The sequence below is a fragment of the Gossypium arboreum genome, chromosome 1 (genome assembly GCF_025698485.1).
Source record: "Gossypium arboreum isolate Shixiya-1 chromosome 1, ASM2569848v2, whole genome shotgun sequence".
In the NCBI taxonomy this organism is placed as follows: domain Eukaryota; kingdom Viridiplantae; phylum Streptophyta; class Magnoliopsida; order Malvales; family Malvaceae; genus Gossypium; species Gossypium arboreum.
Window position 1 is genome coordinate 122,793,435 of NC_069070.1, and position 23,267 is coordinate 122,816,701.

Consider the following 23,267-nt stretch of genomic DNA (forward strand, 5'->3'; position numbering starts at 1 on the left):
GGGAATTCATGCTAAAACCATGAACCGTTCACCTCTTTTCACCCCATTGTCACATCAATTTCTGAATTTCTCTAAAATTTTTATTTTTATAAAAAATGGCAAAAGTACATAAAAGTCCCTATATTAAAGTCATTTTATATTTTACTCTTTTACTCAAAAAAAGGTAAATTAATACCTGTATGTTAAATCAAATAGCAAAATTAATTATTTCTATTAAAAATTTCCCTATTCGTACTGTTAAAAACCGACGTGGTCAAATAGTATGTACCTCATGCTGATGTATAAGGATCAATTTTTAACAATAAAAATTAATGAAATTTTTAACAAAATGATCAATTTGCTCTTTGATTAAATGTACAGGGACTAATTTGCCTAATTCCTGAGTAGGGAGCAAAATACAATTTGACTTTTAACACAAGGACCCCTACGAGAATTTCACCAAAAAAAGAAGAGAAAATATGGCTAATATTCGAATGTCCATAATTGACCTAAACAAACAAAGAAAGCATCAAAATTATTAACCCACCCTTTTTCTTTTTATTTGCTATTTATTATTTTTATGCTATGAAAATTCGATGGTGGTATTTTTCTCTGCAATCATATTTTAGCATATGTTTTTATAACCACTCTTTTTTTTAATCTTTTATATTCAATAGTCACATTAGACTTCAATTAGATTCAAGTTAAATTGGATTAGACTTTTAAATGAATGTAAAATATTTTCATTTTATTTTTCTATTCATAAAATTATACTTAAAACTTTATTTAAAGAAGGGATAATATAATTTTGGCCCTAAACTTGATAAATAGGGTCATTTTAATACATATATTATTTTTTTCTCATTTTGGTATTTAAACTTTGCAACTAGATCCATTTTGATCCCTAAACTTGAAAATTATAAAAAGCCTGATGATGTGGCACTTTGAGATTGAGCCACATCATCACTTGAAAATAAAAAAAATTTTATAATTTTATAGGTGATGATGTAGTACAATATCAGAGTTTTCAAGTTAATTGGTTTAACCTTTTTGTCTAAACTGTTATATCAATCAATTCTCGATCCATCCAATCTAATATTATTCAGTAACACTGGTTGCATCATCAAACATTCACAAAATTTTAGTTCGAGGATCAAAATAGATCTATTTGTCAAATTCAAAAACTAACGTGAACAAAAAAAAATACGAAAATGAGCCTAATTATTAAATTGAAGAGGGATATAGAAGTTTTTATCAATTGATTCAAATTGCTCAATGGGTGTCTTAATTCAATTCTCAATGCTCACCCCACTCAATTTCAACAACAATATTCCTTCTATAGATTTATTTATTTGTATTTAAAATTTTGATCACTTGTTGATTTATCAGGTAGCTTGTTTAGTTCAATTGCCTCAATTCGACTTGGGTCGAATTTATATAAAGAGTTGTTACCTACGAATCAGTCTGATTTTATTCAAATTTAAATAAAAATTTTATTTTATATTTAATTATAAAAAATATTGTTTTCTAAATAATAATATGACTTTTAGAACAGGTTATGCAGAGTTTAGACCTAAGCCTAGAAAAATTTTAAAATCGTGTCTCGACCTAATCTATAGACACTATTAATTTATAATTTGTATTTATATTTTAGTTTATTTGAGAATTGGGACTAACAAAATAATCGTCACATGCACCCTAAAAATTTATTTAATATATAATTTTATTTTTAAATTGAAGAGTAACTTTAAGTAACTTTTCCTTTTATATTAAAAACAATACCATAAAAATACATATTTTTCTAATTATTTACTATATTTTATATTTATTAAATACTGAGATATTTTTAAATACTCAAAAATCCATTTATATGAAATGGTTTAACCAAAAAAAAACTATTGACTACTAATTTTGATTTCGGTTATTAATTTCAATTTTATTTGTCTTCAAAATGATAAAAAAAATTTCATGAGATCCTTTGACCAACGGCAACACTAAAAATTGTTTTTTCATTACACTATTGACCAACGGCAATACTTAAAGTTATGCCCGACACTCTTAAAATGAAAATATTAACTTTTGACTCTTGACACTTGACAATTTATAATTTATAAAGTACCTCCAAAATTAAACCTTCCTCATTTGTACCATCGAACATATTCTTGCAGCATTTGTACTTTCAAGCATTATAAAAATCAACGAAACTCTCCTTACGTTACTTACACCTTAAGTACAATAATTTTCTCAAATTTAAGCTTTATATATATATAATATTACGATCAAAGTTTCTTTTATATATTTTATGGGAAGATTTGCCATCGCCAAAACTAAGATTTTAATGCTTAGGTAACGTTAATTTTATATATATATATATATATATATATATATATATATATATTAATTTCCTTTATTTTTTATATAAATTTGAGAATTTGTGGCAGGGAAGCTAGGCGATCAGTTGAGCGACCGATAAGCAAAATCGCTGGTGCCGATAGGGAAACTATCGAAAAGTCGAGAAAGTCATCGTCAAACAGTAACAGCAGCAACGATATAAAAGATTCGTGGTGCTGGGTTCCACATCCAAAGAGCGGGATATATTTTCCTGAAGGCCATGAATGGGTAATGAAAGATGTTCCGGACGGAGCAGCATCGTTGAATCAGACATATTGGCTCCGGAACGTTGAGGGTGTCGATAAACCAGAACCGTCTGAGCATGAATATTTTTCAAGTGATCATCACTATTCACATGCAAATATGTGAGTACTAAACTTTAAGAATTAGGTATTGAAAGGATGTTGAATAAACATTTTGGCCATGGCTGAAATAATAGATAATATATACATATACACAGCTATGTTAATTTTAAATATTATATTGAGAAAAAAGAATACCTTTGGTTTAGATGCACCTCAAATCTAGCCCAAAGCATTTTAAAATACATAAATTAAATTGTAAACACGCATGCCTACTGCATGAACGACTTGAACCTGACGTGTTTACAAAATTATCAACACTACTTTTTTCCTGTAACATGTACCATCAAAGGCAATAGTGAGACCAAGGGCGAAGCCAAAAATAAATTTAAGGATTAAAATTAAGTAATATATTTTTATGAGAGCTAAAATACAATTTCACTATTTTATTAACTTATATCTTTATGATTTTCAAAAGATTAAATCTAAATTCTAGCATTTTGGGGGAGGGGGTCAAACTATAATTTGACCATGTATTTACTTAAAATTTTATGAGGGAACTAAAGAACAATAATCATTTTAGGCCCTCGCTTTGCCCTGAGTGAGATTGACAAAAAGACCTGATTGAAACTATAATGATACTTTGAAGGTTCAATTAGAACATTTCTAAAGTTTAAAAACCAATTTAGAATCTAAACAAATAAATTGAGGATGTATGGTGCAATTAAACCAAAAAAATATTAAAACATAAAACAAAATATAATATAATTATTTTAAAAAATATTAAATATTAACTTAAGCCGGATCAAACCAACCCGAATTCAAGAAAGCTCTACCGAAAGCCCGAAAAAACCCAACCCTTCGTCATGTCTAGTCAAATTCCATACCAGAAATTTTAAATCAATGGTAGATACTAAACACTCTAAATTTTAATTAAGATCAATTAAACAATTGAGAAGTAGCAAAATAACTTTGGTTATTAGCAATTTGCTCAACATTTGTATCCATTTTATGCATAAAAATAACTCCATCTGCAAGAAAGTATAAGGGCCTAACCTTGATTCAAATCCGGCCTTCTTCGGAAAAAAAAAAGTGGTCTTTCATATCAGAGCAACTCTAAATAACCTGCTCATCACCATGGCCGTTGTCCTTGGCCTTGCTTGTTGAGGATAAAAGTTCGATTAGCTCCATCCGATACTCGAGACCTTTAAGGTAGTGTCCCAATAGCATACACCTTCAGAAAGAAATATGAACATCAGAAGACATAGTTTCAATCGAATGTTTTGGCAGAGTTTTAAACACGCCACAAGGGCAAAGCCAAGAAAATTTTTTGGGGCTGGAATTAAGTTATAAATTTTGATGAGAGTTGAAATGAAATTTCACCATTGTATTAGTTAATATCTTTACAAATTTTTAAAGGACTAAATTAAAATCTTACAATTTTTTGGGAATCAAAGTGCAATTTAACGTTACTAATTTATAATTTTATACATTTTAAAGGGTAAAAAAAAAATGCAAGTTTTCAATTTTTTAGGGGGCCGCCCCTGCATGCAGAACATCTCTTGGATCATAATATGATCTGTTTTTACAGAAGGTTTATTTCATATCAAAAGTGTATTAGGGAGGCCGGGGAAGACAGATTGGATCGACAGGATTCCCATCATTTAAAGTCTCCAGCGAAGTAGGCAAGGCATTGGAAGTGTTTGAGTCTAGGGGTGAAGCTAGGAATTATGTGATGGGAGTATGGGTGTAAATGAGACACTGGTGCTCGCAAGCTACTCGAGTTCGACTCAAAATATTAGAACTCAATTCGGTAACTATTGGATGAGCCAAATTCCAACTTAGTAATACTTGATTCGAATAGCTCGAAAGCCTTATCGAGCTTTTCATATTTTATATTATTAAATTACGTTATTGCCCTTAATATATATCATTAACTCTAAGAACTTGAATACAAAAACTAGTAAACGAGTTTAATCAAGCTCAAGTAGCTCGATTATATCTCAAGCCGAACTTGAGCTTAAAAATAGATGTTCAATCAAGCTCGAATCGAGTATCGAGCTCTGAATTTCGAGTCGAGTTCAAACTCGAGCTTAACAGTATTTGAACTTGGCTTGGCTAGATTACACCCCTAGCTGGGAGGGCCAAAGCTAAAATTTCTGTATTAAAATGACTTAAATTGTACTTTAAACTTTGAAAGGCCAAAATTACAATTTTTCTATTTAAAACAAGATAAAAAGGATTAAATTGAACTATTTACGTTTAGAAGGTACTAAAATAGCAATTAATTCATTCAGAAAAGGGGGGGGGGGGCAAGGCCCTGCCTGCCCCCTTTGGCTATGCCCCTGTGTTCGACTACAATTTTAGTTGATATGCAATGAGAAATAAATGCAAATGTGAGATAGACTAACCATAAGTACTAACCAGAAGAGAAGACGAGCAAGGTAGTCTCGTGTTAGCGAAATAATGGGTTGTAACTGAAGTGAAGTATTCTCAACAAGTTTTGTACAATCTTCAATCTCGATATTATTTAAAGTTCCAGTTGCAGTGTTCTCTGACAAAGAAGTCTTTGAATGCATCTTCGGAGAAAGGGTGGTAAGGAGATTGTGGACTACAGAGTGGATTGTTTCTTTCAGTTCAGGGGACGTTGGTTCGGAAAGCTCCGCTACCTGAAATTTATGTTACAATTTTATTAGCCATAACAGTATTGAATTTTTTACTGAAGTTCATTTCTAAATAATCAGTATATGGCTATGTTACTTGGACTCGAGTAAGTGTTGGATATACATATGTGCCTCACACAGTTAAGTCTAATTTCTTCCAAGATTTCCGTGTATCTAGGAAGTTCTTAGAAGATCACATCGATTCCTTTGTCCGGATATATGTCGAACATGAGTGTCAGACACAACTAGTTCAAGAAAAACAAAGTGTCAGTAAAATTGCTATGTGCTAGCAATTTGAAATAAGCAGAGAACTTGTGATATTGAAAAACAACTTGGGATATGAATTTATGGCATCGAAAATGCTCATCTTAGTTATTACAGTCTTCCCATCATATAAATGAAGAAAAACCAATGAATTGATCATAAAGAGATTGATACTTTAGAATCAGATTAATGAGATACTAATAAAGAAATTTGCTTTAAAAAGCGTTTGAAATCGAAGGAAACCTTATCTGGTTGTAGTGATCTCAAGTAGTTTAGTAAATCGTTCTTTTCTTCCCCAGCAATTTGTTGCATTTGTAGAGCAGCATTTTTCCCCTTGATTTCACGAAGTTCCTTCAATCAAGCAAGAATTATGAGCATGTATCCAACCAAATTGCAGATAAAGAGTAAAAGTATCATCAAGGGCCTTATACTAGGAGTGAAATTGCAAATTTACCCCCTTTACTCAAAAAATGGATAAATTAGTCCATGCATATTAAATTAAATAGCAAACTGATCCTTTCAGTTAAAATTTTCAAGCAGTTCTATTGTTAAAAACTGGCGTGGCTAATAGAATAACCCGACAATACCTCATTCTGACATATAAGGACCAGTTTTTAACAGTAGAAATGGATGGAATTTTTAACAAAAGGATCAATTTGCACTTTGATCTAATGTACAGGGACTAATTTGTCCATTTTTTTAGTAGAGGGTGCAAAATGTAATCCAACTCCTAATACAAAGACCTCTATGGTACTTTTACCGCAGATAAGGAAATGTATTCTGTTGATTGATGAATCGAGTTAATCAGATTAAAATGCATAACAAGATCAACTGGTAATTATTTATAGCCTTTCTGGCGTCTTGTTAGTACTTCACACTGATACAAACTATTATATATAACAGCTCCAGTCAATAGTTTGATTAAAACGGTATAGATTGAAAGAGATAAAAGAAAAGGACAATGAGAAGCTCTTCAAAATGCTATAACATACCTTTTTCATGGAAGTTAGACGAGACTGCAAAAGAAGTATGTATTTACGAGTTGCAGGGGATATTTCACCCATGCTTTGAAATTCAATGTCTTCAACTTTGTCTTCAGTGGTTTTCTCGAATTCAGATGACACATTGTCTTTCCCTGAACAATCACTTATTTTTGTCCTGTCCAACAATATCTCTTGTAAATCAAAGTTCGATTTGTCCGGAGTTTTTCCCAAACATCCTTCACAACCAAGGTTCCGTTCGAGGCAAAGCCTACATTCAGCATTCCTCAATGTATAACTGCAATTCAAGAAGTAAGAAATACTTTTCATGTCTTGTAGTACATCAAACATTTACACTTATGATACTAGTATTGAAATTAAAGATGAAAGTTCCAGTGATTCACATGTAGGAAATGTGAAATATAGAGAGGGAAAGGATATAAACCCTAGAAGTGATATATTGAGCCATGCTTGGCATGATTAGGTGCATTCAAGATTGGCTCTTTCTCCCCAAGAATATTCATTCATATTATGTCAACCTCTTTGGGCAAAGATGGTATAAATAGAGAATATAATATGGTTAATGAACTAATATATGTCCAACAAGCATTCAAACAGTACTATGAAGGCCCTTATATTAGAGTCAGATTGCATTTTGCCCCCTCTACTCAAAACAGGCATACTAATCCATGTACTTTAGATCAAAGAGTGAACTGGTCTTTCTATTAAAAATTTCAACCATTTTTACTGTAAAAAAAACTGGTCCTTATTAGTCAGCATAAGGTACACTTGGCATGCCACATGCAACTGTTTGATTATTTTGTTAGTCACAGAAGTTTTTAACAGTAGAAATGAATAAAATGTTTAATAGAAAGGACTAGTTTACTCTTCGATCTAACATACGAGGACTAATTTGTCTATTTTTTGAATAAAAGGGGCAATATGTAGTCTGACTACTACTACAGGGGCCTCCATGATACTTTTACCACATTGAAACCTATGTTACTCAGACTCGCTAATAATGTAAAATGGTTATGCATTCAACACAGGTAGGCTCCATTTTTTCTAAAGTGTTTGCAATGGAGAATCATACCCAACACCCATGTCCAAAATCTGTCTAATACAGGCATCTGACATACAGATTATACGGAAAACGAAGGGTCCAAGTAACATAGAGTTAAAGCCATTAGACTGGGTTTCAGCTTGTTGGCAATCGACTGAAGTAAATAAATAATTCTTACAATGGCGCATATCATGCAGGATAAGAACATACCCTGTCATCATAGAAGAGATCAATAACTTTGAAAGAGGTTCCCACAATGCCTCGATAAAGACTTGAAACCTATCAGATGGAAGTAAACCCAACATGTCCGAAATAGTCCTTTTCATTGCATCCACAGTTGAAGGGGGGACATCTTTTTGGATAAGGCTAATATCCAATGGTTCGATCTCCTGTATCAGATTGGTGAGAACCGATTTCTGAAAGAAAACACTAGAAGTTACTTCTTAAAACATTACCAGAAAACCACTTTGAAAATAGTAAATATATACATCAATTCGAGAACTATCAAGAAACACTGCCTAATCTATGTTGGTTCTTGTAAATACCAAGATTTATCACAAAAGAAAGATGGCTCAAAATTCAAGTAGAGTTTAATAGAACATCCATGTAGAAATGCTTGTACAATCACGGAAAGAAATTGCCTCAGATGCTACAGCTGTAATCCAGTTCAGCTCAAGCTGTAAGAAGCTCAAGTTTGACTAAAAATTCAACCCTCGAAACTCGGCTTGAGTTTGAACTAGTTTGAACTTTGAGCTTAGTTCGGAACAAACATTGAGTTACTTGAACTCACTCAATTCAGATCGATTAAGCTTGTTTACCTAACAAAATATAAGCTTGGAATTGATGCTAGAACTAGACTTCAAATTCAATTATTTATGCTCAAACTCGAGAAGCATGATTCCTAGGCTCACAAATTCAGCTCAATAGCTCGAATTGCCGAATTCAAGTTCTTTTTCCAAGTCAAATCTCAATAGCTTGCTATCATGAGTGTCTTGTTTACATCCTTGTCCCAAACTCTAATCCATAATGAGGATTTTATTCTTTTCACACATTTTAAAGATATATACACACACACATGTATATAATAACTTGAAAAATTGCTATTCTAACCAGCAAAATATAATTTACATCAGCTATAACTACACAATCAACCTATAACCACAATACAAAAAGAACTCAAATTATTGCAATATTACATCGACTACATTTTCTCATTATCCAACCAAAACATGAAATCTTAACTAATCCTAAAACAATTCAATCAAATCTAAACATAAAGTTCTCCCTTCCACGAGCTGCAATCTCAATTTCCATAAAGAAAACAAAATTTCAAAGACCACTTATATCCACATCACGCAATCCGCTAAACAAATCAGCAAATTCAAATTTAATTTCTCAACATTCCACCCGAAATACAAAAAAATAAAAGAAAAGAAAGGACTCACTGATTTGCAAAACCTTACCTTAGAAGGAGAAGAATTCGAACCGGAAGCATCGTTGAAAGGAGAAGAACCGGAATTGTTAGAAGAGAAAGCGAGGAGAGAGGTTCTAGGGAGCTTCGTGAGGTTGGTGTAAGAGAGAAAACGAAGAGCGGGGAAAGAAATAGAGGAAGAAAAGAGAAAAGGCTTTCCCAAGGAAGGTGATTGAGAAGGGAAGAAAGAAAGAGGGAAATGGGAGGAAAGAGGGGTGGCCATTTAATTTTGCCACAGCCGGCCACCGCTGCTCCTCCGCCCTCTTCCTCCCTTTCTCTCACCGCAAAGTTTTTTTTGTTGTTTTTTTTTTTTTTTTTAACTTTCGCTCAGAGCTTTTCTTCATCATCTTTTATATTTCGTATTATTAAATTTGCTAGATTTAGTATTTTTAATTAAACTTGCTAAATTTGTTGTTTAAAAACAATAAAATATATAAAAAAATAGAATAATTTAGTGTCTAAAATATAAATTATAAATAAAAGTGTGTATTTTGATAATTTATTAAAATTTTTAATTTTATAATAAAATTTAAATAAATAATTATTTTTATTTTTTAAAATAGTAAAATGTGTCATTTTGTGGATGATTGATTCCTTAAGTTTAACCTTACTCATGAATATATTTAATTAAAATTTTAATGATAATTTTTTAACATGATATACCTATAGTGTCTGTACAATAAGAAATAGTGTTTAAATTTTGATTAACCTCTTTTAAATATAGTTTATGTTAGATGTAATCTGAATTTTTACGCTAAGCTAATATTAAATTAATGAAAAGATTTAAGGTTGATTTAGATGAGTGAATATTACAGTACATTTAGTTTATTTCTTATGTCACATTAAATACAGATAAAATATTGCTCATTCAAACTATCTCTTAATTAATTAAAATATCTTAAAATTCAAATAATAATTTAAAGATATTTAGTACAAACAAGCCCTTTAAAGCCCAAGACACCGAAAAAAGAGCGCCATAACTATCATGGAGCCAAGTTAAACAACTGCAAATGGCGAATCAAACTATCTCTTGCGCCAGAAGCTAAGTTCTAGTGCATGAATTCCAAGGCTCCGTCTTGATCCAACTGACCAAAAACCAAAGTGATGGCCTGAATCCGTTATGAATATATAATAGAGTTGGATATCTAACTTTGAATTCATCATTTAAATATTCACTTTGAGTCTACTGCATTTTGTAAAGACAAATTACATTCAAAATTACTAAATTATTAATAAATTTACATTTTGACAATTCAACTTGAAAATATTATAAATTAATCATTAAACTATTCAAAAGTTTTCATTTAAGTTGTTGAGCTGTTAAAATTATTATTGTATGGCATTCTCTGTTCACACCGCTTACACCAATCGAAAGTTCACATTTTCCTTATATTCTATAGTTCTTTTTTTTTAATTAAACAACTTTGAATATCATAAATTTGCAAACCAAAATCTAAATAACTTTTTTCTCCAATCTTCGACATGATCGTCAAATCGACTTGGATCTAAAGTATGTTTTTATACTCGACATGATCGTCAGTTGTTGCTTGGAATTTGCTAACTAGACTTTTTTAAAAATAAAAACATAACATCTCAGTAACTTAAATAAAAACTCTCTAATAATTCAATAACTTAAATAAAAATTTTCTAATAGTTCGATGACCATTTTTGTAACTTTTTTAAATTGAGTCGTCACTAATACTTTAGTGATGTTAGGTTTAGTTTACACTATTAAAAAAGTTAACTAATAATTTGATAAAGTTCATACTTTGGTAAAAGTACAATGAAAGTCATTATATTAAAAGTCAAATTACAATTTATCTTGGCTACTAAAAAAATGACAAATTAGTCATTGTATGTTAGATCAAATAATAAATTAATTTTTTTTATAAAATTATCTTCTATTTGTATCGATAAAAATTGACTTAATCAAGAATAATTGAATAGTGACACGTTGTGTGTCATGTGTATCTCGTACTAACATATAAGAACCAACTTTTAATATTAGAAATAAATAAGTAAATTTTTAATAAAAGACCAATTTAATTTTAATCTAATATATATAGATATTAATTTATCAATTTTTAAATAAAAGACCAAAATACAATTTATCACATAGTTTGTTCTTACTTTTACCATTCTTAGTTTTCAAAATCTTTCGGAAAAACATCAAAATCTATACGTGTCCAGATTCCCGGTAAACATTTCGTCTTCAATTTGTAAAGAAATTTCAACGACGAAGGAAGCTTCAACCTATATTGAAATTTCAACATTACGTCCAGTAAACGATGCTTTCCAGTTTTTTTCTATATAAATCTTTGAACTATGCAATAATAATTCACCAAATCAAACAAACAAACCAAAAAATGGCTAATCACCCAGTTTTCTTCCTCGTTTACCTGCTCGCATTAGCTACATCCCTTCACAGCTCCACCGCGGTAGATTACACCGTCACAAATGAGGTCCCAACGACTCCCGGAGGCACCGTATTCGACAAAGAGCTCGGCGTCGAGTACACACGGCAACAAATGGAATCAGCCTCCCAGTTCATCTGGAACCTTTTCCGGCAACCCGATCCGGCTTCGAGAAAGAACGTACAAAGCGTAAGCCTCTTCATCGTCGACAACCTAGACGAGAGATTCGTCGCGCTTGCAAGCAACAATAACATCAACGTGAGCGATAAATCGATCCAAGGTTTAACCGGCGATGAGCTGAAACGGAGCTTCAACGGGGTGCTTTACCATGAGATGACTCACATATGGCAGTGGAATGGGAACGGGCAAATCGGCGATGGGCATCTCGGGGGTTTGACGGAAGGGATCGCGGATTTCGTACGGCTGAAAGCGGATTACGTTCCCGGAGGGTGGCCTCGACCGGGGGACGGCGAGCATTGGTACGACGGGTACGCCGTGACGGCGTATTTCTTGGATTATTGTGAGGGTTTGAAATCTGGGTTCGTGGCGGAGCTTAATGCGAAGCTCAAAGATGGTTATAGCCCTGATTTCTTTTTTCAGATTCTGGGCAAAACTGTTGATCAGTTGTGGACTGATTACAAGAACATACCAAGAAATTAGATATATATACACACATATATTATTAAGCATATGGATAAGATATATACACACATATATTATTAAGTATACGAATAAGCTTAGGTTCTATTTTGTACTAGAATTCTCAAATTAGTCTTAGCAGGATTTGAGTATGTTTATGGATCATCACTCCATTAACAAAGTTACAATCTAATTCAACTCTCGTGTTTGTTCGGGTGCATGGTCTTGTTTATTCCCAGAGTTCATCCGGTTCGAGCCTTCGAAAGTAAGTATTGGGTTAAATATAATATAGATATATAATTGATAGTGGGTTACGAGATAAATACTTTATTTTGAATATAAATATTTAAAATTATCTATAATTTCTCTCGCTCTTTAATCGGGAGTATAAATGTATTCCAACGCACTTAAATTCACATTCTTCTGCTTAAACAATAATGTCGATATCAACTGTACTAAAACTCGGTCTAAATACTTAAATAATACTATAGACAAATTTATAGACTATTCAAATAATTTATATTAATTATTATTTTCGTTCCATTTTATTTAAAATTTATTGACATTTAATAAAAGTGTTTTACAAGATTTTTATTGGTAACTTTTTTTTAGTGAATTGAGAAAAAATGAAAGTTGAAGAAGTTAAGTGCAAAACTAAAAAATACATTATGTTATTAGTCCCTATATTGTATATAACTTGTAGATTTAACCTCTTTATTCTGAGTTGATTTTTCTTTTTAATTTCTATTTTTAAATTTTTAAATTTTAATCTTATCTAAACAATTACCAATAAATTCATTAAGTTAAATTTTATTATTTTCAAAATTTTACATGACAATCATATTATTACATGTAAAAAATATTATATCAATTTACTATTTTTACGTAACACTTACAAAAAAGTCATTCCATTTTATTCAATAGATTTAACTACCATCATTTGTCATATTTTTATAATACATGTATATTATGCATACATATAGTTAGAAGAGCTTACAATAACCACCATTGAAGTCACTTAATATTAGTGGGTAAAAGAACTATAGAGTAGGGTGAGCAAAACTCAATTTAATTCGTAAAAAAAAATTTAATTTCAAGTTAATCGAATCGAGTTTTTTGAGTTATTCAATTTTTTCAAGTCAACTCGAATAAGTAATTCAAGTTTCAAGTTCGAGTCAAGTTGAATTTTACAATTCAATAATGATTGATGTCATTTGATCCCTATCAATTTTAAAAATGAGGAAATTGGTCTCTTACAACAAAATTACAAAAAAAATTAAAAATTTAAATAAAAATTTAAATATTTATAAAAATCTAAAATTTATATTTTTAAAATTTTTATAAAATTTAAAAAATCTAAAGAATATATAAAGAAAGTTAAATTTTAAAAATGTTCTAAAATAATAATTTTGTGACCTAGATAAGTTAATCAATGATCCAAGTTTATCATATTAAAGTATTTCCTTTTCTTTGAATTTTTTTCAATTATATGTGATTTCAAATTTATGTGCTCTAACTAACAAGATTTTAATTCGACATGTTTAATTTTTTTAATTTAACTCAAACAATTTCACTCGATTCGACTCAACTTGAATTTCATTTCACTTGACTTAATTCGAAAAATTTTCAAATCGAGTTAGGATAATAAAATAAGATTCGTCAACTCAATTAACTTGAATTTTTTTACTTGATTCGATCGAACGCTCACCCTTACTATGGAGACCCCAAAATTAAGAGTTAGACTGTATTTTTCCTCTTATTCAAAAATGAGAAAATTAGTAGTCTATTTACATTAGATTAAAGAGCAAACTAGTCCATCCTGTTAAAAATTTTGTTCATTTATACTATTAAAAACTAGTGTAGCTGAAGAATAACCAAACAGTTCTATATGGCATGCCACATATTCCTCATTCTAATGTATAGTGATAAGTTTTTAACAATAGAAATGGATAAAATTTCTAACAGAATGTCAATTTGCTCTTTAATCAAAGGTACAATGACTAATTTACTCATTTTTTGAGTAAATTAAATAAAACGCAATCTACTTTTAGTACAAAAGTGTCCATAATACTTTTTTACTTATTAGTGCTATCACCATTATTTTTCAAGTATGTCTGGTACCAAGGCACAGACCAGATTTCTCAACTACAATGATTCGAGCACTATTGTACTCATATCTAACAGTTGAATCTTGTTGAGAACTATGAATTGGACCAAGAAATCAATCTTATTTATCAAGATTGAAAAGAGAACACCTTTCAGAATACAAAGCACAGTATTTATAATGCAAAACCTGTCAACTTAACTAACTGTTAACAGCCTAAACTACCGTAACTTCCACAACTGCTATCATACTCTAATATGCCCCTATCTTATCAACTCTTACTAAGTCAAGACCTGCTGAACAACTTTAAGACAAGACCTAAATTTCGTAAACAAATGAGATGACAAAGGTTTGGTGAACACGTCAGCAACTTGCTATTGGGCAAGAATATGACCCACAACAAGCTTCTCTGCTGCAATCTTCTCACAAACAAAGAAAAGATCTAACTCCACATGTTTAAATTTGGAGTGCAACACCGGATTTGCAGACACAGCTACTGCTCCTGAGCTATCACACTATACAGTGGACTTTCTCGACGATGGAACATGTAGTTCAGATAAAAAGGACTCAAGCCAAACTACTTCTGTAACAGTATGAGCTAACCCCCAATATTCTGCCTCGGTTGTTGACCTAGAGACAGCGGACTGCTTCTTCGAACCCCGAGAGACAGGGTTACATCCAAGAAAAATACAAAACCCCGTAGTGGATCTGCGATCATCCAAATCAGTGCCCCAGTTCGCATCTGAATATCCAACCACATCTAATGTAGAAGCCTTAGTGAAGTGAAGACCATAATCTATAGTACCTTGAAGATACCAGAGAATGCGTTTGACAGCTTTGAAATGGTGATCAAGAGGACGATGCATGAACTGACATACTTTGTTCACAGCAAATGTGATATCTGGCCTGGTGATGACCACATATTGGAGGGTACCTACAATGCTGCGATACTCAGACTCATTTTCAATCACACAGCCATCATATTAAGACAGCTTGGAGGAAGCAACCATAGGAGTAGGAGAACCATTTGCTTGGTTCATTCAAGCCTTCTTAAGCAGATCCAAAATATACTTGTGTTGATTCAAAAATAGACCATCAGTAATAGGAGTGACCTCAACACCAAGAAAATAACTGAGAGGTCCTAAGTCCTTTAAGGAAAATTGAGTGTCCAGAGTTGAAACAAAACTGTCAATGCTAGCTTGATGATTCCCAGTGACGATTATATCATCAACATATACTAAAACATACAATAGCACTCCGTCAGCTTTCTTAATAAAGAGAGAAGCATCGGACTTAGCGGAAACAAACTGTAAGCCAAACAAAAAGTCACGTAGTTTAGAAAACCAGGCCCTGGGAGCCTGTTTGAGACCATACAGGGCCTTCTTTAACCTACATACTAGTAAGCCAGTACCATTATTCTGCTCAAAACCAGGAGGTTGTGTCATATAAATTTCTTCAGACAAATCCCCATTGAGGAATACATTATTGATGTCCACTTGTCGAAGCTGCCAGCCAAACTTAACAGCTAAAGTCAAAACCACCCGAATAGTTATTGGTCTGACAACGGGACTAAAGGTGTCTTGAAAGTCAATGCCTGGCGCCTGAAGATAACCCTTAATAACCAAGCGACCTTTATAACGAGCAATAGTCCCATCCGACTTGCGTTTGAGTTTAAAAACCCACTTACAACCTACTGTTTTCCTGTTGGCAGGTAATGGAACCAAATCCCAAGTGCTGTTTCTTAACAAAGCCTCATATTCCTGTTGTGCTGCAAGAGTCCATGCTGGGCTAGTGAAGGCATCTTCAATGGTGGCAGGTTCAACCTCTGTTAGCTCAACTGAAAAAACCTTGGGCTTGAAAATGCTAAGTTTAGTCTTCGTTTGCATAGGATGAAGGTTAATAGGCAACTCAGCTGGACGATCCTGAGGAGCTCTAGTAGACAAACAATCACCAGGCCCAGACAAGGAACTAGAAGCTACTGAAGAAGAACCAACAGGATTAACAGAACCAGACCGATTACTGAAACCATCATTCGTAGGGGAAGAAGGAGTCTGTGAACTCAAAGGAAGCACAGGAGAAGCGCCTTGAGCTGGAATAAAGGAAACCAAAGGTTGAGAACTGGACTGTTCGGAAAAAGGTACAATGACTGGAACAAAAGAATTCTGATGCTGGAACATAGATGACTTATTATCCGAACATGAATCCCCTGATAAGCCAGAAGTAGAAGTGGAAGGAAAACAATCCTCATCAAATACCACGTGTCTGGAGATAAAGATCCTATTGTGGCTGGCAAGACACTTGTAGCCTTTGTGAATTAGACTATAACTAAGAAACACACAAGGCTGAGATCAAAATTGTAACTTGTGAGTGTTAAAAGGCCTGAAATAGGGGTAGCATCTACAACCAAAAATTCTCAGATGCTGATAAGTAGGAACAATCTTGTTGAGAACTTCATAAGGTGATCTGCCTCTTAAAACGGGTGTGGGCAGTCTATTAATAAGATATACTGCACTGATAAAAGCATGCGCCCAGAAACACATAGGCATGCTGGCCTGAGCAAGCAAAGTCAAACCAGTATCAACAATATGGCAATGATTCCGCTCCACCAAACCGTTTTGTTCAGAGGTGTGAGGACAGAAGAGTCATTGTTGGATCCCGAGTTGAGAAAGTAGCTTTTGAAAAGAACGTTATTCACCACCCCAGTCTGTTTGAAGAGTCCTTATCTTACAACCAAATTGAACTTCAACAAGTTTCTGAAACTGAAGAAAACTGGCCAAAGCCTCAGATTTACTTTTGATAAGGTACATCCACGTATAACGAGAATAAGCATCAATGAATGAAATGTAATAGAGACTGCCTTCAGAGACCATAGGAGCAGGCCCCCAGAGATCTGAAACAACAAGCTCGAAAGGAGCGGAATAAACAGTTGTTGAAGAAGAAAAAGACAGTTTATGTAATTTTCCAAGTGGACCGGCAGAGCAAACTGAGCTCATCTTACAATTCTTTGATACAACATTACATTTTTGAAGAACTGTAGTAACAGTTTTATTACAAGGGTGTCCAAGATGCATGTGCCATAGATTAAAAACTGAATCACCAGAAAAAGAAACCCCTGATTGTGTTGTATGAACAATAGCTGGAACAGAAGGAGTGTTGAACAGCTGAATGTCCGAGAGATCAAACTGGTACAAGCCATTATGAATGCGCCCCACCAATAGAATGGTCCCTGTCTTGATGTCCTTTACAAAACAACGAAGAGGATGAAACTCAAAATAAACACAATTGTCACTAGCAAACTGTGCAACAAACATTAAATTCTTAGAGATCTGAGGAATATGGAGAACATTTTTCAAATGAAAAATTTTATTAGATCGAACAAAAGAAGAGGAGCTAACATGATCCACTGGTACAGACATACCATTTCCCATGAATAGCCTATGCTTACCTGTATACGGAGCTACCTCTCGAAGGCCATCCAGATCATTAGTAACATGATTGGAAGCTCCTGAGTCTGGATACCAGACCTTAGAAGTTATAGTGTTCAAAGGCAACTGGCATGAAGGAGAGACCAAGTTAGCTTGCGGACCAGGAGTGGACAGAGTACCCTTATGAGTGCAACAATGAGCCCCTACACAAGAAAGACTAGAAGAATCTTGGAACTGATGACAATGCACTTGCATTGACTGATGAGAAACCCCCTCAAATGATTCATCAAAACGATAATAACATTTGTGCACAGTATGCCCAATCCATCCACAAAGTTGACATTGAGGCTTGTTATGAGAAAATTTCCTACCTCGGCCTCGACCTCGAAAGGCCCTGGAGCCACCACCCCTAGAGGATGATCGAGAATCGTGATCAGACTGTCGAGCATGTCTATCACCAGACTCATTATGCTGAGCAATATTAGCCTGCAAAGAAATATTGGAAACAAAATCTTGCTGGCGGGCCTCACAGTCAGTAAGCATCTCAGTAAGAGGATCAAGAGAAATAGTCATCGTTGATGCAATAATGCGAATCGACTCATACTCAACAGGTAAACCAACAATAACAATGCTAACCTGTTCTTGTTCAGAAATAACACTTCCTGCAGCCAGTAAAACATCACACTGACTTTTAATCTTGGATAAGTACTCTTTAATGGTTAACTGTCCCTTCTCTTGAGAGTACAAGGAATGGCGCATAGTAGATACTGACAGAGAAGACTTAGTAGAAAAACGCCTGACAACCGTACTCCACACATCAAAACTCGAAGAAGCACCAATAATATGTACCAGAATACTATCAGAAATGGTAGACAAGAGCCAAGAAGCCAATAACTTGTCTTGTTGCTGATGAAAAACAAAATCAGGATTAGAAATAGGAGTACCATCGATAGCAAGAACTGACTGTGGAGGAACCTGAATAGTTCCAAGAACAAACCCATGCAGACCATATCCCTTAAGAATAATCAAGATTTGTTGTTTCCGCAAAAGAAAATTATGTTCACCAAGTTTCACCGTATCATGCTTGGGAAACTGATGGAGTTTTCGGGAGGAAGCAAAAGCAGGATCAGAAGAAGAAGTGGCTATAGGTGTGGTCGTGTAAATGGACTGATGATCACTGTCATTACCAGAAACTGTTTTAGTCGCCATAAGCAAACCCAAAGAGAGTGGGAAAAAAAAAACCTATGGCTCAGATACCATGTTGAGAACTATGAATTGAACCAAGAAATCAATCTTATTTATCAAGATTGAAAAGAGAACACCTTTCAGAATACAAAGCATAGTATTTATAATGCAAAACCTGTCAACTTAACTAACTGTTAACAGCCTAAACTACCTTAACTTCCACAACTGCTATCATACTCTAATAAATCTAATCTCTCAATTCCATCAAATCGACCTAAATCAAATTTTCCAACTCCAACGATGTGACTATCATAAGATTCGTGTGTGAAACCCAAATTCGAGCTCAAAACCGTATTTTTTTCGACATCGACGGACAGTAATATTGGATCCTTCAAAGTCCTACCTTTGTTTTAAACAACAGAAAAACAACCAAAATGAGCAATTTTTTGCCCATTTTATTTTCAATAAAATAGTTTCCAAGCAAAGGAATTATTTGGATTATATTTATAGCACTTTGAAACAAAGTTGTAGTTTTTCGAAATTTAATGCTCGGCTTCTTTTATTATTATTATTACTAAAACAGATACTGTAATGAAAAACAACCTACCTTGTTTCCAATAAAAGAAAATTATAAAATCATGTGTTGATTTGATTTTTTTTATTTTATAAAATAACATTTAATCTTTGAATTTGGTAACTTTTTTCATTTTAGCCCTTTTTTTTCTTTCATATTAGTTTTGAAATTTGGTAATTTTTCTCAGTTTGCACTATGAACTTGAATTTTATTAAAGTATGATAACAAAACACTTTGATATTGTATCATATCGTCACTTGAAATATATATGTGAAATCTAAAAAATGCAATAAAATATTAAATTTTTTTTTATTTTTTAAGTGATAACGAAACCTCAATAAAATCCAAATTCATGGAACAAATTGAGAAAATTTGTTAAGTTCCAAAATTAATATAAACCAAATAAACTTCAAGGACCAAATTAGAAAATTTTGTCAAGTTCAAGGGATTAAATGTTACTTTATCCCTAGATTTTTATTTGTTTTGGTGCCACCGATAAACTTAGTTTCAATGACAGTAAAATCAAGAAAGCAAGTTTTGTGCATAGTTGTTGGAATTGGTTCGAATCATGTATTGGTTGGCATACCGATACAAACTAAAGAGTTGAATCAACTTTTGAGCGACTTTTAATCAAGGATTACACAAAAAATTCTTAAATCCTTTTTGGTTTACATTAATCCTCGAACCTAGTAACATTTTTCTAATTTGGTTTTCAAACTTAAATTTCGTTAAAGTGTAATGATGTGCCATCTTAAAATTGTGCCACATTATCTGTAACGTCCCCTAACCTTATACCGTCGTCGAAACAGGGTTACGAAACATTACCAGTCAGTACAGTCCAATTTCAGTCATTAATTATAATAAATATTCATACTCATCCTAGTTTTAAGATGTTGTCCCTTTAATGGGCCCTCGCGGTCCAATATGGATAGTAAATTCAATTTGGAACTAATTTAGAATCAATACAAATTTTTTTTTATATTTCAAAATTCATACTATATACCGTTGCCAACCATAATTTATTTAGTTCATCAATACTTTTACAACTTAAATGACTCTCATTAAACATCCTAGGTACATGCCATTATCAATACTCAACATACTTTACCTCATTGAATTCGGGATCGGCCTGAAATGCTGATTCGACAGTTTAGCCTTAACTTAACCTTCGCACGGAAACAAACCGTACGCTGAGTATACACTCAGTGGTATTTCTATAATCCAAACACTTGATAATATAACAATTAAACTTAAAATCACAATAACAAATATAACTATTCATTTATTTATTTTATAGATAAGTTTCATTTACTTACCATAAAAATTCTATACAAGCCATATAACAAACACAACAACATATTTGCTCAATTCTTTTCATTTGCTTACCGTATAAATTCTTTACAATATATTCACAATTCATTTGTATTCACACTTTACTTCTTAACAATATACTATTTTAATTCATTCTAACATCAATTATCATCCATTTGAACTTCACTCATTTCATGAACCTTTTGGTTCATGTTTTCAATCTCATATCTCAATTTCAATTCTCAATTCAATTTCTCATTTCATTCCAATAACTCAATCAATCAAATTCACTCGATTTATCTTTTCACTTATTTACCCCTATTAACAAGACTCGGACTCTGATAGATACGTGGATTCCTCCCAAACACATCAGAATATCCAACCCAAACACACCAGAATATCCAACCCAAACACACCCGGAATATTATAAATCCTCCATAACACACCAGTATATCATATCCTCCCAAACACACCAATAAGGCATTAAATGCCTCTTCAGATAAACCGAAGTATATAATAACAGAAACATCTTCTCGGCCGAACTACAAATCTCCTCATCACATCATAAATCCAATGGCATGCCATTTGTATCCAATCTGTCCGACATCATTAATAGGGTATTCGATTCACTTTCTCAATTTAATAAATCTTTCATCAATATACCATTCTAATAATCACATATATTCACACATTTTCATAATTTCATATATTTTCATTCAATTCAACAAATATATTTCAATTATTCACATTAATTCATAATTCAATACAACTCAATTCACTTTTCAATATCAAATATTCAATTATCACAAATCTCATATATTCATATCAATTCCCTCATATTCCAATCAATATAACATTCATTCAATATTCAAATTTTACATAAATCATATATATAATATATATTTCAATCAATATAAATTCAATCAAAATGATTTCAATCAATATAAATTTGATAAATTCATCACATACCAAAATCAATCCATTTCGATTGTAAAACATCATAATTCTAACACTAAAAATTGTCATATGTATATAAATATAACAAATAATGACTGAGTTCGGATTATAGAAATACAAACCGTAATTTTCGAGCTAACTCCCGTCGACTTTGTCTTGTCCTTCCTTAGCCAAGATTTTCGGTACCACATTGACTATGAGATTAATACAATTCATAATCATTAATACATTACTAATTTATATCTTGAGTTACAGAATTCTAAATTAAGATCCGTTAATTTTTCCTGAAACTAGACTCACAAATCTTCTTACCATAAAATTTTCAGAATTTTTGGTTTAGCCATTAAGTACAGTTTATTCTTTAAATCCACCCCTATTCTGCTGTCTGACAGTTTCGACCCTTCTTCACTAAAAATTAATTATCTCACAGTACAGAACTCGGATAATATTCCCATTGATTTCTCCTAAAAATAGACTCATTAGGGATTCTAAAAATATAACTTTAACCCTCTAATTATTTTTCTCCAATTTTTGGTGATTTTTCAAATTCAGAACAGGGGAACCCGAATTCATTCTGACCTTGTCTCACAAAATTCATTATATCTCATAATTTACAATTCAATTGCTTAAACTGTTTCTTTTATAAGAAACTAGACTCAATAAGCTTTAATTTCATATTTTATTCATCCTCTAATTCAATTTCTACAATTTTTGGTAATTTTTCAAACTTAGACTACTGCTGCTGTCCAAAATAGTCTTATTGCAAAATGTTGATTTTCTACTTTTAATTTCAATTTAATCCTAAATAAATTCACTTACTTTTCTATCTTAATTCATACTTTATTTCTACTCAATTTTAACCAAACTTAGACATAATTATCTATTTTTCATCATAAAACCATAATTTCGAAATTCTTTCAATTTAGTCCTTAAAGCATAAAACTTATGAATCACTTTACAATTCAATCCTTATTTCATTTCTAACTTGAATTTCTATCAATTTAGCCTTTAATTCATCATTTTACTCAACACGAACAATATTTATAAATCTAATAACTTTCAAAATATCAACTTAATTTCATCAAAACTTTGTTCTAAAGCTTTTAAAACATCAAAATTAAGTAAAAAGGGCTAAATTGACATACCTATTAAAGTTTAAAGCTTCAAAACCTTGATTTTCCCTTTTCTCCCTTTCTTTCTTCCTTTCCTTTCTTTCTCCCCTGTTCTTCTCTGTTTCGTTTGCTTTGTTTTTCTTTTTCATTTCTTTTATTTCATTTATTTCTTTATTTTATTTCTTTATTTTATTATTAAACTATTATAATATTTATTATTTATACATGTGTATATTTATTAATACACATGTATTAATTTTCATCTTACACTTGTCATAACTTTTATTTATTTAATTAATTAATATAAAATAATATTAATATAATATTTTTAATTATTATTATTTTACTTATATAATAAGTAAATAAACATGTATAATACATGTGTACCATTTATATTTGTACACATTTAACTTATTTTAACCATACATTTGTC

At 32.1% G+C, this 23,267-nt stretch overlaps 3 protein-coding genes and 1 long non-coding RNA gene across 6 annotated transcripts; 2 read left to right on the plus strand and 2 right to left on the minus strand.

The window, feature by feature from the left end:
• Window positions 1-2,175: 2,175 nt before the first annotated feature.
• Window positions 2,176-2,867, plus strand: LOC108482650 (uncharacterized). The gene is made up of 2 exons (XM_017785773.2): window positions 2,176-2,325; window positions 2,421-2,867. Exons 1-2 carry the CDS (start codon window positions 2,282-2,284, stop codon window positions 2,737-2,739), a joined length of 363 nt encoding a protein of 120 aa, XP_017641262.1. The 5' UTR covers window positions 2,176-2,281; the 3' UTR covers window positions 2,740-2,867.
• A 698-nt stretch (window positions 2,868-3,565) lies between these two features.
• LOC108480458 (uncharacterized) lies at window positions 3,566-9,502 on the minus strand. Of its 3 annotated transcripts, none has more exons than XM_017783472.2 (6): window positions 9,106-9,502; window positions 7,853-8,058; window positions 6,592-6,877; window positions 5,843-5,950; window positions 5,084-5,341; window positions 3,566-3,906 (listed from the first exon to the last, which is right to left on the minus strand). In XM_017783472.2, exons 1-6 carry the CDS (start codon window positions 9,334-9,336, stop codon window positions 3,880-3,882), a joined length of 1,116 nt encoding a protein of 371 aa, XP_017638961.1. In that variant the 5' UTR covers window positions 9,337-9,502; the 3' UTR covers window positions 3,566-3,879. The 3 variants fall into 3 exon arrangements, with proteins under 3 accessions (XP_017638961.1, XP_052887997.1, XP_017638960.1); XM_053032037.1 differs by having other exon boundaries at window positions 5,097-5,341; window positions 7,853-8,031; window positions 9,106-9,492; XM_017783471.2 differs by having other exon boundaries at window positions 5,097-5,341; window positions 9,106-9,491.
• Window positions 9,503-11,296: 1,794 nt separating this feature from the next.
• Window positions 11,297-12,489, plus strand: LOC108482448 (uncharacterized). Its single transcript, XM_017785580.2, has one exon. It carries the CDS (start codon window positions 11,402-11,404, stop codon window positions 12,185-12,187), a length of 786 nt encoding a protein of 261 aa, XP_017641069.1. The 5' UTR covers window positions 11,297-11,401; the 3' UTR covers window positions 12,188-12,489.
• A 7,917-nt stretch (window positions 12,490-20,406) lies between these two features.
• Window positions 20,407-23,014, minus strand: LOC128290020 (uncharacterized). The gene is made up of 3 exons (XR_008279665.1): window positions 22,868-23,014; window positions 21,845-21,916; window positions 20,407-20,620 (listed from the first exon to the last, which is right to left on the minus strand). It is a non-coding gene; the product is annotated as an uncharacterized LOC128290020 (long non-coding RNA).
• Between the last annotated feature and the right edge of the window lie 253 nt (window positions 23,015-23,267).

Coding starts and splice junctions, on each gene's coding strand:
- LOC108482650 (XM_017785773.2), top strand. CDS start 2,282: ATGGGAAGATTTGCCATCGCCAAAACTAAGATTTTAATGCTTAG. Junction 2,326..2,420: donor ACTAAGATTTTAATGCTTAG/GTAACGTTAATT, acceptor AATTTGTGGCAG/GGAAGCTAGGCGATCAGTTG.
- LOC108480458 (XM_017783471.2), bottom strand. CDS start 9,336: ATGGCCACCCCTCTTTCCTCCCATTTCCCTCTTTCTTTCTTCCCTTCT. Junction 8,059..9,105: donor CGAATTCTTCTCCTTCTAAG/GTAAGGTTTTGC, acceptor GTTTTCTTTCAG/AAATCGGTTCTCACCAATCT. Junction 3,907..5,096: donor CTTGCTCGTCTTCTCTTCTG/GTTAGTACTTAT, acceptor TTCTTTCTGAAG/GTGTATGCTATTGGGACACT.
- LOC108482448 (XM_017785580.2), top strand. CDS start 11,402: ATGCTTTCCAGTTTTTTTCTATATAAATCTTTGAACTATGCAATAATA.